Here is a 17,028-nt window from a genome sequence, read left to right as displayed (position 1 = left end):
CTGATTTATAATCTAGCATAGAGTATTATAATTTTAGCCCGAAATGATTTACGCATTATAGACGATGCGACGGACCCCAAATAGTATCTATGTGCAGCCATATCTTCTCTCTCTCTATTCGTTTGATTCTATGGGGACTAATCTTTCACTTTTTATTTAATATTTGAAATTGGAACAGAACCGTCAAATATTTAATTTGTGAAACAAATCATTTTAATAATAAAAAAAACTGAGATTTCTTTGAATATTTTAAATAAATATTTTCAAAATATTTCCTTTAATTTTATATTTATAAAAAAATTTAATTGTTTCGAGATTAGTTTCTACTGTATTAAGTTCGAGTTTTTTTCGGCGTTTTTTATTTGGTCTCAAGCCCTGAGCCGTTCGTTGCCATGTCAGACGGCTTGTTCTGTCCGAAGATTGGCTTAAGTACGTGTAATAAAAGTAAAAACAACAAATAACAACATAACCGAATTTCATGAATGGACAACAATGTTTTGACTGAAGTTCACTTTCACTTGCTGCGCGTTGTTGTTTAAATGTTTTTTAATTTGCAGTTTTATAACATTTATGCTTATGTTTGGGCGCAAACGCTGACTTAAAACACTAACAAAAAAATAAAGAGAAAAAACAACACTGAATGCTTCACCTTTGCTACAAGTTGTAGTTCGTTTTTTGGGGCGTTTGTTTGTAGCTAATATCTTGTTATTGTTGCTATGACTGTTGTGTTTGCGGTTGTTGTTGGCAAAAACACTTGCACTTTTTCAGCAGCCTGAGACTGTCAAGCGACGCGGTTTGATTAACGTCATTGACGCAAGCGAAGCGGCTTTTATACCACTTGATCAACAGCCAGTCTGCCAGGAGTGCAGATCCAACTGCAACTGCAGCTGGAGCTGGAGCAGAAGAGAGTGTGGAAATGAAGTTGGAGAGAGAGACAGCAATTTTCCTCAATTGCCATTAAAAGCGGTTAAACCAAAGCATGCCACAAGTTGCAGGCAATGCTGTTAGCTACTTACTTACGACTCTTCAACAATGCGCCAAGCTTTGCGTGTCTTTCTTCTGTCGATGGTGTGGAAATCAAAACATTTGCAACGTTGCACATTCTGTGCACATTGTTGCATGTGCATCATTATTAATATTGGACATGTTTCAAGTTCAAGTTTACAGCGACAATCACGCAGCTACCTGGCCATTATCTTGACATTTCAATACCCTATCTTGTAATTGTACCATCAATAAAAAATGACAAGCCTAAATTCATTCATTTGTTATTTGTGTTAAATTGTTACCATGTCGCATTTTTGATAGGGTATCACTTGGCTTATACTCCCCAAATGTTTATTATCATGTTGTTGGTTTTTTGGTTCCGTCTTCCGAATAGACGGTGAGGTAGCACCGCCACGGCCAACAATTAGGCGCTTGCAACGGATGTCTTCCGCATTGCCACACGGCCATGATACTGTTGAACGGGTTTCTTTGTGCCTGCTTTGGCAGTTGGCTAAAAGCATCACAACAACAAATATGCTTTCCCAAGTTGAATCATTTGCTGTTTGTTGCAAAAATAAATTAAATCATATCGGCAAATTGTAATTCTTATCTTGATTAAATATTCTGGAAAAAATAAAAATCCATTTAAATATTTTAACACATGTATTTCGAAGATTGTGCTTGAAAATCAGGAAAGATATTAATTTTATTCATTAAAGATATCTAGATTTTATAGAGATACAAAAAAATCATTTTGGGTGTTCACTTCACAGTCGCAGCATGGCAGCGGGCATTACTGAAATCGTGAGCATACCTTTACATTTCAGTCCTCCCCAGGAATTTTTATTTCAGTGTTATTATTTGGTTTGAAAATGTTTTACAAAAGTTGCCGATTCAAATCTGGAATCTCTCTTAATGATTTCTATTTTTTTTTTCGATGCGTCATTAAGAATTTATATATTTATAAAATATGAAAATGTTTGTGGTTTCGACTTGCAAAAAATCTTTCGGATTGCATTGTATAATTTTCCTACAATCAAACAAATGCTTCTGTGCCGTGACGTCACTAAACAAGTTTTGTCAAAACTGTTACACTAAAATATGTCAAAAATTCTAACTTTCGATTGAAACTATTGACTTTTAATCGTGTCTTTTATCATCTTTACATGGGCATATGTACCTGACTTTTCGTAGTCAAGGATCTGGGTCTAGCACCCTGGCAGGAAATTTTTCAATACAAGTTGTTGTCTGCCACATGTGCTCACTGCCATGCTGTCAAGTGAAAACCCTAATTGCACTTTGACCTTGCTTTACTTTTCAAACTATTAATATATAATTAGGCCAGCTGTGTAAATATTTCACTTAGGAATTCTCAATTCGAAGATTAATTACAATCTTAGTTAAAGAGACTTTGTACAAAATATAAGTTTTTTGATATCAAAAAGAGCATTATAAATATACTGCCATGTTGTCTAGTTTTTATTGCATCTAGAAACACAGTCATTTTAACATTTTGGAACACGTTTTTCTTTAGAAGCGTTAATCTTCAAAATAACATGCAGTCGAACCTGATTTTAAATTTTCTGATAACTAAATCAGCTTTGTAACTTTAATTAGTTAACTTCGCCATGAACCGATGAACAAAAATGTAAAAAATTTAAAAATTAAATATATTTGAGGCTCAGTTTATTAAAAATTATTACATTATTACAATTTGTCCAAATGGTATTCCATCACGAAGCGAATGCACTGCCATACGTGTACATATTTGTTTTGAAGACAAAATTTGAATAAGTAACCAAAAGAGATGACGAATTAAACTAAGGAAATGTTGTATGGCCTCTCTCTTAGATTTTGCTCCAGTGTGCAATGGTTGATTGATTGAAAAGATGTTTGTTAAATTTGCAGCAATATCCGGGACGTTTTCCAGTTGTCCAGTTGTCATCCAGTGTCCAGTGTCCAGTCTTCAGTCTGCTGCCCTCAGCTAGTAAAGCTCACTTGACTTTCCTCGAGCCGTGGGGAGTTACTGTTCTGTAGCTCCTCCGATCCGAAAGCCAATTGGCAAATATTTTGTCTTACTGAACGTGTGACATTTTGCTGCCAACTGATAAAGCTAAGTTGCAATTTACTTGGCAATGCGGTGGCCCAAAGTGTGAACCAGAGCAGACAGCAGCCAATAATGCTGGTGGTTATACCCAACATCCAATACTCCCAGGAAGCAAAGGTGCGAGCGTCGGTGACCAGATGCTGCAGTATTCCAACGATGGCACAGTGACACAACGACTCGATGCGACACCACAACTTGGTCAGCATCAGATCCAGCGTTATGCAGCAAACAGCCATCTCCATTGTCAGGCGGAACAATGCCGAACAGTTGCGGCACCACTGCGGAAATACGTGCACCGCCTGCAACACGGCCCCGATGCAGGCAACGAACAGCCAACTGCCCAATAAAGGGGCCGGTGAGCAACGGGCCAACAGAAAGTAGTAGGAGACACCCATCACCGAGTGAAACAATATGGCCATGCCCAGAGCTGAGATCGATAGGCGTTCCATCTTCCTTGTATTTCGCCCCTGTTTCTGTCTCTCTATTTCCCTGCGTATGTTTGGAGTCTGCTGGATTTGGTTAGCTGTGCATTTCAGTTTGAATTTTGATCGAATTTTGGAGTATGTTAAAAAAAACACGAATGTGGCATTTATAAAATGTATTAGTTTTACTGGCTTTAAATTCAAGGCTAAGTTGATTGCACTGTTTTCCCCATTTTTCTCGTAGTGAACATGGATGTGACCCGATCACTTTAATAACTCGCCGGTTCACTTTCATTTTTTATTGCAAAAGCTTTTCAATCTGCAGCTTTCAACGAATCAAAAGCTGTCTGTAAAGCTTAATACAGCATCTAGTTATTGCATACATTGTGGCGCAACGTTTTTTTAAAAAGCATAACAATTATACACCCAGTCCCGGTATTCAAAGGGTATAACGTAAAAGATTGCATTGCTACAAATAACACTAGGCAACACTTTTTTCTTCTGAACCGATCCATACACACTTTTTTTTATACATTTCGGTCCACATATGACGAAAAACATATTTGTTTTATTTTTCTTAGCTGTTTTTAGAGCTGCGCATATATTTGTAATATTTTTTTTAAAAGCTTTACATTTTCTTAAGGCTTATGAATTTATCTACAATTCATTTATATTTAGTATTAAATTTCAAACAGAAGTATTAGAGCAATCAGTTTTTAAATTAAGAAATTTATGAGCGTGCTCGACTGTAGCCGCAACTCACCGCGAGCGAAGCGATCAATGGGCGGAGCCCCTTGTTCAAACTGAATCTTCATGAAGAACCTTTAGATTCATCAAATTTATAGAGATACAGACTTCATCTTAAAAAAGTATTCAAAACAAATCTTACCTTAACCCTTTTCTAAGTCTTTTACCTTTGACAATAACTCACAGACTATATTCTGTTGCACCTGGCAGGAAGCCAGTCATAAATCCGCTTCAGCAACATAATATTGTTGGTCAAATTAAATTTCCCTCCAGCCGTTTTGAGTGCAACTCGGCAGCTGCCAAGTAATTCGTCAAGATGATTTGTACTCATCTCCACGTGCTTTTGCCATCCAGTTTACTGAGTGTCTGTCTGTCTGTTGGTCTGCCTGTCTGTCAGTTTTTCTGGGCTGGAGCTTTTATTGGCGTGGGAGTTGGTTTCAGATCTTTGGGCGCCTTTTATGTCAACTGCATTCTTCGCTGATGTTGCTTGTAGTGCGCGTCTTTTTTTCTTTCTTTGGCTTAAACCACTTAATGGGGTTTTTTCTTTAGGGATTTGGCGGATTTCGGAGGTGAGATGGGTGAGGGGCAAGACGCTCTTTACGCACAGTTTTCCTGCAGTTTCCATTCACAACGACTTGCAATTCATCAAATCTCGTTAGCCTCGGCTTTTATAGAAAATCTGCAGTTGCTTTTGCTTTTATTTTCGGTCTTTTCCTTTTTGGCTTGCACTTCATTCGAGTGAAAAGGTGCCACGCCCAGTTAGAACTCACACTGGGGGCGGTGTCAGTTGCACATGAATGCCTTTTAAAGCTTAAGAGAGTCTTTTAAGGTCTTCCTTTTCACAACACGCACACATACACGTACATACATGTTTATGTATGTACATATATTTGAGAAATGCATCTGAAGCTTTTTAAGTGCAACTTGCAACAGGCTGTATGAGCAGGTAAATTGCAACAACTAAATTGGCGCTCAACTTTTCACAACAATGCCGCTTTAGAACTTATTCTTAGCAAATCCCTTTATGAATAATGAATGCCAGGACCAATGCAAGTAGACAGATGACTCGTATTCCCACATATGCATAGTGGTCAATTCTGCTTATCTGGCACGCAATAATTGCAAAATTAAAAATTGAAATTTTGTTGGTATTTATTATTTTTGTGCAAGCTAACACCCCACCAATATTTATTCCAGTGCTCAAATATTTTTCCGATCGATAGTTAAGCAGTCGTGAGCGTGCAAAACTTACGATAGTTTTTTGCCCATACTTGAATTTATTTTCGATCATTTATAGCCTAATGTAGTCAAAATGTGTAAGACAACAGCAAATTAATTTCCTGTGAACTTGGTAAGGATATCTAAAAAAAATACAACAAATTTTCATACTAAAGGTCATGCCGCTTTACAAGGAAGTCATAAAAATCAAGAAAAACATGCATAGATATAAAATTTTATTATTTCTCCATAGATTTTTGCGGATTTGCGAGCAAAGCGAGCAGGGGCGGAGCCCCCTAGTTAGTTATATATAGGTTGCCAGATTGACAGAATCGACCACTGTGAAAGGGAATATTTGTATTCCCTGCAGTGACTTACACTGCCCTATAGTACGGCAGACCGACGCTGTATCAACGTTTCGTCGACGTTATTGAGACTGTCGCCGACGCATGCTTATTTTCCTCACAATGTGTTCAAATGACGTATTTTGCAAGGTGATGTCCGCTCAATTCGTTACCGAACTTCCAGGCACGATAGGTCGCCGGAATGCCATGCAGGGAAGGGACATAAGCGACGTATGTTCGCCCCATTGCCAAGCACAGAGCGATCTTATTGACGCTGCACAGTGGGACAATCTCTGATTTTGCTGTACAAAAATCATATCTTTTGAACCAAAAAAGATATTTTAAAAATTTAAAAAGCATTTAATAAAGAAGAGCTTTAATATGAGAGTTTTTACTGCGTAATAGGCCCACTGGTTGATTCAGGGCTTTCGGTCAAAGTTGAAAAATATTTTTAGTGTATATTTTACATGTTAAATTAAAAAAAAAATTATTTATTTTTTGTTCGAAATATAAATTTCAATCATTTTAATTCTTTAAACAGCACTGTTTAATAAATAAAAAAGTTTTATTACGCTTATTTAAAAAAAAATTTTTTTGTTTTTTTGATAAATCTTGTATGATGCCTGGCATAGCGAAAACGTATGAAATTGCACTGCGCTCTTCTTCTTCCATCACAATTTTTATGCGAGGTTGCGTCAGTTTTTGCACTTAAAAATAAAAGGCGCAAATCGGCGCAAACAAAACTGGAAAATATAGTTAGAGAATTGATTTCCAAAGCGTCCTGAAGTAGTGGGATGGCGTCCAAAAGTGTCCAATTTTTTTTATCTTCCATCATGCGTCGCGACGCATCACCGTACAAGTGACAACGCTGGGTTGACGAAAATACATTGACTGCACCAGCTTTCCTAAGGGTGACACCAGGCACTTTACAATACATAAACATGAAACTTGATGCCCAATGATTTCTTTGAATTAGATATGAATGCATTTGGAAATCGATAGATAATAAAATCTATTGAAAGAAAAACGAGTATCATTTGAACAACTTTGAATTATTTATCGACAAAATTATTAAACTGGGTCAATAAGTATTTAGTATATAATGTGCTAACAATTTTCAATGTGCCGTCAACTAAATGTCGACCGTGTTTAATGTCTACACGTCGACAATGCTTAAAATCATTAAGTGATAGAAATGAATATATTTGAATGTAAAATCAATTACAGCTTTTGGAATTTATATTTATTAACAAAATGGCTTAAAGTTTGTTTTTAAAGCAAATATTTTATTTTTTATTCAAAATCATCACAATGATAGGTGTTCCAGAAATGTATACATTTTATAATACGAAACTAATGTTAAACAAAGTTTTATCAAAATACTTTTGCTACACATTAAATTGATATATCTTTTGCTTTAATTAACATCAGTACGAAATAAAAAAAATAATATTATGGCAAATCTTTTGATTTTAATTATAACAATATGTTTCCTGGGCTCTGCGAAATAAGGCCCCAAATTAGTATACAGGAAACAACAATAACGATTTTTAATAAATTTGGGGTGTTATATCCTTGGTCGGGGCCTTATTTCCTAATGAATGTTGGAATCTTATTACATTCAGAAGAAAAAATATCAAAAGACGCCAAATCAAATATTTGGGGCCTTTTTTCACTTTTATTAGAAAATAGAATATAATAAAAAATGTTTAAAGGACATAACTTTTAACACAAAATAGTATAAAATCGCCTTATCAAGTTTAATTTTTCTTAATGTTTTAGATAGTTTATTTTACTAAAAATCCAAAAAAAAAAATCTTTATAGCATGAAACTTGTTAAAAGTTCCATGCAAGTCTTCTTTTCATTCGAATTTCATAACGATATAACATCGCAAATTGGGGGCCTTATTCCATTTTATCGTATTGGGCCTTACTTTATTTTTTCCTTCGGGGCCTTATTTCCTGATGCTGTCATTTTCGAAACTATTTCTACTATCAGGAATATGTAAAAGAAATAGTATATTATGCCGACTAATAAATTAACAGTTGTATTTATTTGTTTATTAAGTGACAACTAAGAACAGTTGGCTTAAGTCAAACTAAAATAAAAAAAAATACAACATTATTAAAAAATTATAATTTTAAAAATAAAACTTAAACTATAAAGTTTAATTTAATATATATATGAAATAGGTGCACTCGTATACGGGTGTGTTAATTTTGTGTACTGATTTCAACCGTTACCAGTTTCCAACATCTAGTCAGCAGATGAACAGCTCATTTCAGTAAAAGGCAAGCATTGCGCTCCCCGAAAATGCATTCAATTAACAATTTTCCTGACTGCGAGTGGTAGAAAAGTTTTCCGCACTGCGTGTATGGTGTTTTGCAGCAGGCTTTTAATCAAAAACTTGCACCCAAGTGGCAGACAAGTTTTTGGCCAAGTTTGCCAGCCAACACTGCCTAGCAAGCTGGGCTAACTTCCAAATTTGTGACGTCGACAAAAGTCAAATCGTGCTGGAGCTCTTTCATGCTGGCAGCAATCAGTCTCAAGTCCAAATAGAGGAAGAACTCACTTTTCATATTTTTCCTAACGAACTGTCATCGCTCTTACAATCTATCTCTCGCTCTGTCTTTCTCTCTCATTTTCTAAGTTACAGACTCAAGGACCCATCATAATTAAATCAAAATCTTAAGCTAGATTTTTTAGCAAACCTATTTTTTTATTAAAAAATTTAAGAAGGTATTTAACATGTTGTTTCAACATCATTTTTTATAAAAACTTCAACTGCTATTAAAATAAGTTGAAGGGTGGCATTTTTAATAATGAAAGATCTTAAAACTTTAAAGGTCGATATGGAAACAGCATAGAAAAATCATGTTTAAAAGAATACGATTTTGCGTTATATATTTATGTATATAAGTTTTGTTATAGAATAAAAAATAGTTGCCTGTCTTTCTAATTTCTGCGAGGACTCTGAAACCTTCGTGGCAAAAGTGTATAAAGAGAAAGAAGCCTAAGCCAATGCTATGAAGTGAATGCAGTAAATTGCCATGCTGCAAATTCAAAGCATGCCACAAGCCCAACCTCTTGCTACCTTTTACGCCCGCATGCAGCAAAGTTGGCCCTTAAACTCAGCTAGACAACCAGAAGGATGTAGGCAAGTAAGAGGATGGCAGAGAATAAAGAGTGCAGCGTTTCTCCTCACTCACTGTTTACCTAACGCAGTCGACGGCAACGTCCGTGCCATTTAGCAAAAGTAATTAAGCGTCGATGCGTTTCATTTGTGTTACTTTTCTGGGCAATTAAGGCAAAAAGTTTGCAGTTTTACAGTGCGGCGTAAAATTTTCATAGTTAATTGTAGCCCCTACTGTTGCCCATAAGCTCCGACAGACGACAGACGACTGAGAACTGAGAACTGAGTCTTGGGCGTGGCAATGGGCCACGTCAATCGTCTGGCACAAAAAAAGTTTATCTACTCTCTGGCAACTTGAAATTGTAGTTATTGTTGTTGTTGCTGTTGCGTGCACTTTGCATGAGTCTAAAATCGATTGTGGCTGTTGCTAATGGGAAGCTGCTGCTCATCAGCAGCAACAAGTGTACCCTTTCCCTATCACTGTGCCTCCTGGTGCTTACGGTCTTGCAACTTATCTAAAACACCGACTGCCAAAGTTTACAATCCTACTAAACATCTCATTGGCTTGAAGAAATTAATTATATAACTTTTATTTATTTATTTTCTAATCGTTGATACAAGTAAGTTTATAATTAAATTGTACTATTTTTTAAAAGATAATAAATTAAAGTTGTCGCCTCATAATTGAGATAGTATGTTGCTGATTCATTACAAACCTCAAATTGTCGAAACGAAGAGCTAAAAGATGTACTAGCCGGCATAACAAGATCAATTTTTACAAATATCTTAAGATATTTATTGTATACCCTGTGCCCATTAAAAAGGGGTAAATAAGGGTATAATGTGTTTGGCAAAATGTATGTAACAGGCAGAAGTAGGCGTGGCGGACCCCAAAATGTGTATATATTTTAGATCAGGATCAACAGCCGAGTCGATTTGTCCATGTCCGTCTGTTTGAAAGCGTCGTTCTCAGAGATTATTACACTGAAAAAAAGACCTAGTTCTAAAATCAAGAGCATTCATCTTAAATATTTTGTTCTTAAAGTAAGATTATTTTAAGACCAAATTACTAAAACTAAGATTATTAATGAAAAAATCTTAAAATCTTAATAGAAGATTAAAAATCTTAAATTGTTAGGAAATATAAATAGGTACTATTTCGAATCAATCAAATGATGGCGCCGTGGCGCTCTGGTTAGAGAGGCCGCTTCAGTTGTGAAGCAGTAGGCACCGGCTCGAAACCCACTAGTAACAAGTTAAAATAACATTTTAAAAATTACTACTGCAAAATAAAATGTAAATAAATCAAAATTAAAAAATAAAACAAATTATAAATTAAAAAAATTATTTATATTATTTTTTAATTTTAATTTTAAGAACATTTATTCTTAAAATAAGAACTTTGTATTTTTTAAAATGTTCTTAAAATCAAGATGTGTTCTCTTAATCTAAGAATTTTATGTTCTCGACGCATTTTTTAGACCAAAAATCTTAGTTTTGAGACCAAAATCTTGATATTAGAACATGTTTTTTATCAGTGTAGAGCTAGAGACTTAAAGCTTGGTAAGTATGTTCCTGGATTCCTTTAGATCGGACCTCTATATCATATAGCTGTCATAGAACGATAGAAATATGTATTTATTCACTTAACAGGTAATACCTTCCAAACCCCTCAACCAAAAATAATGTTTCATATACAAAAAAACGCGAAATTGTACGTATTACAACATATTAACAACATTTAACAAAAATCGTTAGAGCCGTTTTGTCAGAAATCACCAAAATGTAAGCTAAAAAACTTTATTTCACCTGTAAAATGTTACCTGAGTACTTTAGAAATAAAGTCTAAAGGTACGCATAAGAGCCCTCAATCACACCTTTTCAATGATATATAGAACATATCGGTAGCTTTTACGGTTTGAAATCTGTTGAGGTTTCAATTTTAGCGGGACTTAGCGTTTTCCCGCTAAACTAGCGGTTTTTTCAAAAAGTCGTAGAGCAAACATTTCTAAATTTTCGAAAAGGAATAAATCCCCATCATTACATTTTAGCTTCTTTAGCGCTTTGATGCAAACAGACAAACAGACAAACAAAGAAACTAACTTTTCATTTCATTTTGAGAAGTCCACTAAAATTTTCAAATTTATTTATCTTTTGAACCAGTTATCGGATTTGGGTGATTGAGGTATCAATCGACGCGTATTTTTAAGTAGAATTTTTAAAAAATAAAAAATTTTACCAAAAAGCCCCAACGGCCCCATAAGCTGCAATTATCAAAATTTTTCCCCTCCCACTTACACCCCCGTATCTCATGACCCAGGTTGGTTAGAAAAAGTTTTAGTCATTTTGTAAGTTAGAACTAAACCTGTCGATCGGTATATAACTCGATCTGATCGGACAGTCGTAGCAAATTTTCCTTAGCTGTATATATAGTTAGTCGCCTTTTGCACCCTTCGTGCTGCTTTCGTCACTAACGCGAACTGCCGTCCGCAGTGATAGCTGTCATAGGACCGATCGGTCAAAAATCAACTTTTAGTATGAAAAGGTTTTTTGTTTTCGAAATATCTTAACCAAACTGTTAGAATACGCCTTTAAGTATGTTTTGTACATTTTGACCAAATTTGGTTTAATTCGGTTCCATATATCATATAGCTGCCATTGGAACAATTGGTCGAAAATCAAGCTCAGTACAGAGTACCTGGGCGCAGGGTATCCTGCTGTCGACCGTGCTCAACTGTAGCCGCACCAAACCGCGAGCGAAGCAATCATGGGGCGGAGCCCCCTTATTTTTCTTTAAAGCTGCACGAATTTCGCGTTCGCGATTCTGGATTCAGTCCATACACGAAATGTTTTTATATAATATAGCTGATAAGTATAACTTTGGAAGAATTATGTAACTCCTTTTATTAATATGAAACCAATCGTATACAAAGAGTTATGATCTCTTAGTGACATTTTGAGTTTCTAATTAATATAAGATTTTGAACAAGTATTGACAAAAACTCGATCGAGGCCGCTCCTAGTGTATCCTGATAGCTAGGCCAGAATTACCAGTGGTCGTTTTCAAGCGCTAGCAATGAGAAATGAAAGAATTACCGTAAGTCGGGTTCAGTTCAAGACTCGTTTCTTTATTGACTCACATCTGCCTATATAGCCGAAATGAGAATCATATTATTTTGTGACAACATTTACAATACTAAAGTTGTCCTTTTTTATATTAATGCTAAACAATGTTTCTTATTCTAGTGCAATATTATCCTCAGTTTTTGATTGAAAATATTTGGGTTTTTTACAGTATGTTTTGGGCTAGCAACTAGACGATCCCACCAATCGTATGTGTTGGCGTAGGACTCGCATATCCTTTTACTTTTGTGGCTGACTTTTTTCTATATTTAGCTCATGTGTTATATGACCACATGCAAAGAATATTCTACTCATTTCTTAGCGGAGGTTGTTCTTAATATTCTGAGATTACTCGCAAGATAAATTATATGTTGATTTTTAAACGTTTTGCGGCGGGGAGTATTATTGATTCTAAGGCCGCACGAATTTATAAGTTTATGTTTATTTATAAACAGATATATTGTCAGAAAATTGTCACAAAAAAAGAGAAAACTTAAAAATTTCAAATTTGAATTATCATTTATAATTCGATTTAATGATTGGTTGATAGCAAGAGCAAACAGCTGAGAAGGTATTTTTTGTTTGTACATATACACATATATAAAAATAGGCTGCTCTTCAGATTACGACCATATCAAAAAATAATTAAATATGATGAGCGATTACCACTGAAATGACACTTGAAATACGAGTACTCATATCTGCAGCTATTATCATTTATCATCCGAAGGTCAGTGGTCTCGCTGGACTTGAGAGACTTTTCAGACCTCAACAACCAAGCATATAATAAAGAGTTCTGTTCTGGATTTCACTTTCGATTTTATATCAACAAAGAATATATATAAATATAATTAATTTTTGTAGTATAAATAACGATAAATTACTTTTCTTTTGATGATCCAAAGAGTATGATATAAATATCAGGGACTGTAATCATTTTAAGTTTTATTATTAAACTCAAGATATAATCATTATTGATCATATTTGAGCAAAAAAAATAAAAACTATTAGATAATAATTATTTCCAGAGTATTATTTTTTTGATCAAAAATAAAACTTGAGTTGATAATTAAACTATTTATAAGGAATATGGATTAAATGTAAATAATCCTAGTCAAAAAAAACTCAATAAACAATGATTATTTTCTTAGTTTTGTTTGTTTGCTCAAAAATAATAAATATTTTACGAGTAAAATTATAAAATTATAAGTTAAAATTTTGTTATATTTTTCTTTTGAAGTTACTAGAAGTGAATGATAGTTTCAATTCAAAAAAAAAAAAACAAAATAATTGTCATTTACTGTCTCTGATAAATATGATTGTGGTTTTTACTTTAAAGTGATATTATGAACAGGTTACTGATACTGTTATAATACGATACAGTTACTAAGATATATAGCTTAATATGTTGAAAAAGAAGTATATGAGCACTCAAGCCATTACCGCACCATGAAGTGATTTTTGCGTCTTTGCTTCACCTCACTTAACTTGACCATAGCTGGACCATGTCAGCCGGTGGCGACAACATCATCATCCTTAGCTGCAACAACGGTGGAAGCTACAACAATCTACCAACACGCATTTTCGACCCTCGGACTCTCCGTAGTCCTGTAACTGGCAGCGCAATGTGCAAAAAATGTTTCTCATTAAAAAGTTGTTTCACAATTTTATTATCCTCTCGTTGGCATCCTTTGCACCGCCCTCAGCTCCGTGGTTGTCCTGCAGGTGTGCAGACTCATTGTCACAAGCTTTGGTGACAATGTCAATAAAGCAAACTTCGGACCAGCAAAACACTCAAGCCCCAAGCCAGAATCCAAAACCCAACGCGCACTCAAGCTAATGCCCCAGCCAACCCAACAGCAGCAACAACATCAAATTATTTTTAAATTACTTGCAGAAATAGGGCAGCGCAAAGTTATAATAATATAAAATACAACAGTCTAAAGAGTACGTCATATTAAGGTAGATAAGGTAAACGAATCGGAAATACCCTGTACGCAAACTAAAGCTTTTAGTTCTCTCACTTTTACTTTCATATCGAATCAATTATATATTTAATATAATATTTTCAGACACTCATTATGACCTCAATAAATGTCTCTAATAAGTTAACTATACTATATTAATGACTGCATTTTATCAGTGATATAGCTGCGAGCATATTATTATAAGTATGTTTACCGGGTACTACTCTGATTCGGGCTGATTAAACCAAATGGAACTTTTATAGTTTTAGGACGCAATTTTTACAGAGATTAGGTTTTAAAATTCTGCTTTGTTGGCACGGGTGAGTCAAAACAAAGGGTAAAGTTTAAATATAAAGACTGGGTGCTAAAAAAGGTGTTAGAAATGGCAGAGTAAAAGTGATGAAGAGAGATACAGAAAATTAGTGGAAAGTGGTACAATCTTATCTATAGATTGTATAGACATTTACTAAATATTTAAGCTTATCAATCGGCTTTATCGTTGCTAAAGTTTCAGTTTATTAGAGTAAATGATTTGAATTATTACTTTTTAATTGATGGCAATAAATCAAGCACTATAGTTGGTATAACATGTTCGCTTTTCACTTGCACCAAAAGGTTGTAATAACAATTCTAACAAAGAACACTTCAAAGCTCCAAAGCTCAACTGCAAGCTATTAATAGTAGCGTAAACAACAATACTTGTTTCACATAAATTTTAAAAGCAATGGCATGTCCAGAGTGCTCTGACCATGCCCACAGTACTCATACATAACTTATCTATTAATTAGAACAAAAAACAATTAGCCATTTCTCAGGCTACTTATTAAAAATGGGGTAGCTGCATTTCCACAGCTAGCTCAGATTATACATAAATGTTTCGACACCTTATTTCAAATATTTATTTATTTTATTTTTTATTTATTTATTTATTTATTTATGCACGACTAAAAGCAGTCGGCAAACAAAAAATTACCAAGTATAAAAATTAAGTTAAAGATTAAAAATACAAATATAATTAAAAATAAATTATGAACTGTAACGAGAAAAAAATATAGTTATATCTGGGGTAAGGAAAATTATAAATGATCCAACATTTGTTGCTAGGATTGGGGAAAACCCAGAAAAACCCAATCAGATCAATTAAGATTAGTATTGTTAATAGTATAGAAATATGGTTTCAATACTCTATTTTGATTGATTATCTCTATATTTTATGACAGACTTTTATAGAAACTCTTGATCATATTGACATATTATTGTATGGAAAATATACAAATGATTGATTATGTATCTTTTTAATAAATGTAGGGAATACAATATAAATATGCTGTATTTAGCAGGGAAAAAATTATTATAATCGATCGATTTGATAAAAGTCTTTCTACAATTCATTACATGTTGTGAAACGCTGGGCTGTAATAGATAACAAAATTTCCCGGTACACGTGCTTATTGTTTTACCCCGACTTTCAACTTAGCGAATAATTTTTATATTTAAATGGCATATTTTTTGGTATATGTAACTATAAATTTGATAAGCATAATATAAGACAAGCAACGCGAAATTTTTATTTTGTTTAAATGATCGTTTAAGTGATAATGCCAATGATTAAAACGAAACTTAATCAAAAAAAAATTTACTTTATATACCATACACATGTGACGAGTGTAACAAATTGAATCTGACGCCCGTTTTAACGAAGATATGAAGGTATTCTGATTGGAATATGCGCTGCCGACTACACTTAGAAAAACTGGGGTACATAAGAACCTAATAAAATATATAACTCTTTTATTACATTATCAAACTAAAGAACATTTTTTCAATTTCTAAATAAAGTCATACATAGCTATGGTTCTCAAAAGATTATGTCTTAGTCACAGTACATCATAACCTTTCACGTCACCTGGAAACGGTACAAATTGGGCAATATATAGACAAAACAACTGTCCACAAAATTAGACATTTTCTTTAAGCAATCCATTGACATATAGCTTTATGTAAGAAGAAGTTCCCCTTATCGATAATCTATCACATAGCGTTATTAAATTATTGTAGGAAGTAAATCTTCTTTATCTGATAGTTTATCTAGCTCATTGGATTTATTGGCCCCATTAATAAGTCGTTCATAAAAAGATAAGAAAACTTGAGCTCATTGATATTGATTCGAATGTATGCTTATTATTGTCAAAGCTCTGAACGTTTTTATTCTGAAAAAAGATAATTATAATTGTAGTTTTAATGATAAATCTATATAAATAAAAGATAAATCCTTAGTACTTTTTATCAAATATGTCTTAAATTTGTTCAAATGAAAGTATTTAGTTTTTGAACTTAAAATATAATAAAATAAAGCAATTAATTATATAAAAAAAACAACTTGTAATAAAATTTTTTTAAGAAAGATCTGGGTAGATCACTGAGTTGACCTATTAAACTATTCGTAACAAATCTACAACGATACAACGACATGTGAATACCTCAAAATGTGTTATTATGATATTGAATTATGCATATGATATTGTGCAATTGTATTTTTCTTTAAATTTTTCATTTCGAAATTTTAACTTAATTTAAAAAAATTTCCTTAATACTATGTTATAAACCTTAGTACATATAAAAATTTATCCGTGGATTTTATGGTCAAAAATGCCAAAAGGATCTTCACAATTCTATATTGTTCTCTACACACATTGATCCTTTTGCAATATTTGTTTTTTTGAGTGTAAATGATTTCTGGGCGAACAGTCTAATTAGCCAACTAATGAACGACAACATCAATACAGCTGATAAAAGTTCGGGCCACATACGTATGTGGTACGAGTAGACGGTGCGGCGAGGGCAAAGCTTTGTGCCACCATTGATATATACACTCACATAAATATATGTATGCACGTATGTTCATACATGTGTGCGTAGATAAGACATACGAATCCCAGCTCGTCGGTTCCTAGCAGCATGATTGGAGCGATTAGTTCG

At 33.9% G+C, this 17,028-nt stretch overlaps 1 protein-coding gene across 1 annotated transcript; it reads right to left on the bottom strand.

Moving 5' to 3' along the window:
- Nucleotides 1–2,651: 2,651 nt before the first annotated feature.
- Nucleotides 2,652–3,672, bottom strand: LOC117789613. Its single transcript, XM_034628662.1, has one exon. It carries the CDS (start codon nt 3,541–3,543, stop codon nt 2,968–2,970), a length of 576 nt encoding a protein of 191 aa, XP_034484553.1. The 5' UTR covers nt 3,544–3,672; the 3' UTR covers nt 2,652–2,967.
- Nucleotides 3,673–17,028: the final 13,356 nt, after the last annotated feature.

The sequence above is a fragment of the Drosophila innubila genome, chromosome X (genome assembly GCF_004354385.1).
Source record: "Drosophila innubila isolate TH190305 chromosome X, UK_Dinn_1.0, whole genome shotgun sequence".
NCBI lineage: Eukaryota > Metazoa > Arthropoda > Insecta > Diptera > Drosophilidae > Drosophila > Drosophila innubila.
The sequence above is the reverse complement of the archived record's forward strand: the minus strand, read 5'-3'. Positions and strand labels throughout refer to the sequence as shown.